Below are 1,068 nucleotides of genomic sequence, written 5' to 3'. Positions count from 1 at the left end.
TAATACAATCTATGTTGTTTTTTTAATTTATATTGATTAACGTTTGGTATAAATAAAAATTTAATTTAACCCAATGAATATTAACTCAAAATCTCGAAGTTATTGATTATGAATTCAAAACTTCCTAAACCAGAAGTCGTTTAGTTGGTAACGCACCATTTGTGGGGTATTCAAATATCTAAAGCCATAGATTATGCGGTATGCTTTTCATTCCATCGTTTCAATCCAATAATAGTTCAAAGTTTTTTAATTAGTATTTAGAAGCTCTTGAGGTCACTTTTATCCACCACCCCCCTAAAGATTTGTATTTCTAGGTTAGTGATTCAACTTTAAGCATGGTTTTTTCTTTTTATTTTTGAAGTTCATTCAATATTGTTCTTGCTTTCAGGAATTGAATATTACCAAAAAGTCAATTTAACGGGTTAAAAATGGGAGAGACAGAGGAAAAGGAAGAGAAATTCAAGGACGCCCAAAATGGAGACGAAGAAAAGGACAAGAAAAAGAAGGAGAAAAAAGATAAAAAGGAAAAAAAGGAAAAGAATCCTGAAGATAAAAATGACCCAGCCAAACTAAAAGCCAAGCTTGACAAGATTGGTTCCAAGATTCAAGCACTCAATGTAAAACGAGAAGAAATCCTAAAACTTCTTGAAGAAGCCGAAGCCAAGGCTACGCCATCAGCTACCGAGGCATAAGCCTCTGTAATGTAGTTACATCTCGTAAGACTATAAGAAGCTAATATATACATATGTATTCATAGATGTTTTCTTTAATATTCTTTCATCATGCTTTAAGTGAGAAAGATTTTGTTTATAAAGTAAATGACACTTGTTAGTGAAAGTCAAATTGTCAACGTTTCAAGAGATATTCGTAAATCTTGATTCACAACTCATATACCATTTGAAAAGGTAATTTCGACACCAACTTCGAGTTTGAGATGTGGAAGATACGTCACTTTTACATCCGGATTCACTATTTCCCATCTAAAGTCCATTTTATAATTCACCGATAAATATCGATATCAACAAGTTTTATTTCCTAAAAGGAAATTGTTCTACCATGATTACGTAG

At 31.9% G+C, this 1,068-nt stretch overlaps 1 protein-coding gene across 1 annotated transcript; it reads left to right on the top strand.

Moving 5' to 3' along the window:
- The first annotated feature begins 218 nt into the window (after positions 1–218).
- Positions 219–837, top strand: LOC145168796 (uncharacterized). Its single transcript, XM_079087485.1, has 2 exons — positions 219–314; positions 389–837. Exon 2 carries the CDS (start codon positions 429–431, stop codon positions 690–692), a length of 264 nt encoding a protein of 87 aa, XP_078943611.1. The 5' UTR covers positions 219–314; positions 389–428; the 3' UTR covers positions 693–837.
- Positions 838–1,068: the final 231 nt, after the last annotated feature.

Source organism: Lactuca virosa, chromosome 4 (assembly GCF_052849685.1).
Source record: "Lactuca virosa cultivar CGN04683 chromosome 4, Lactuca_virosa_CGN04683_v6, whole genome shotgun sequence".
Taxonomy (NCBI): domain Eukaryota; kingdom Viridiplantae; phylum Streptophyta; class Magnoliopsida; order Asterales; family Asteraceae; genus Lactuca; species Lactuca virosa.
The sequence above is the reverse complement of the archived record's forward strand: the minus strand, read 5'-3'. Positions and strand labels throughout refer to the sequence as shown.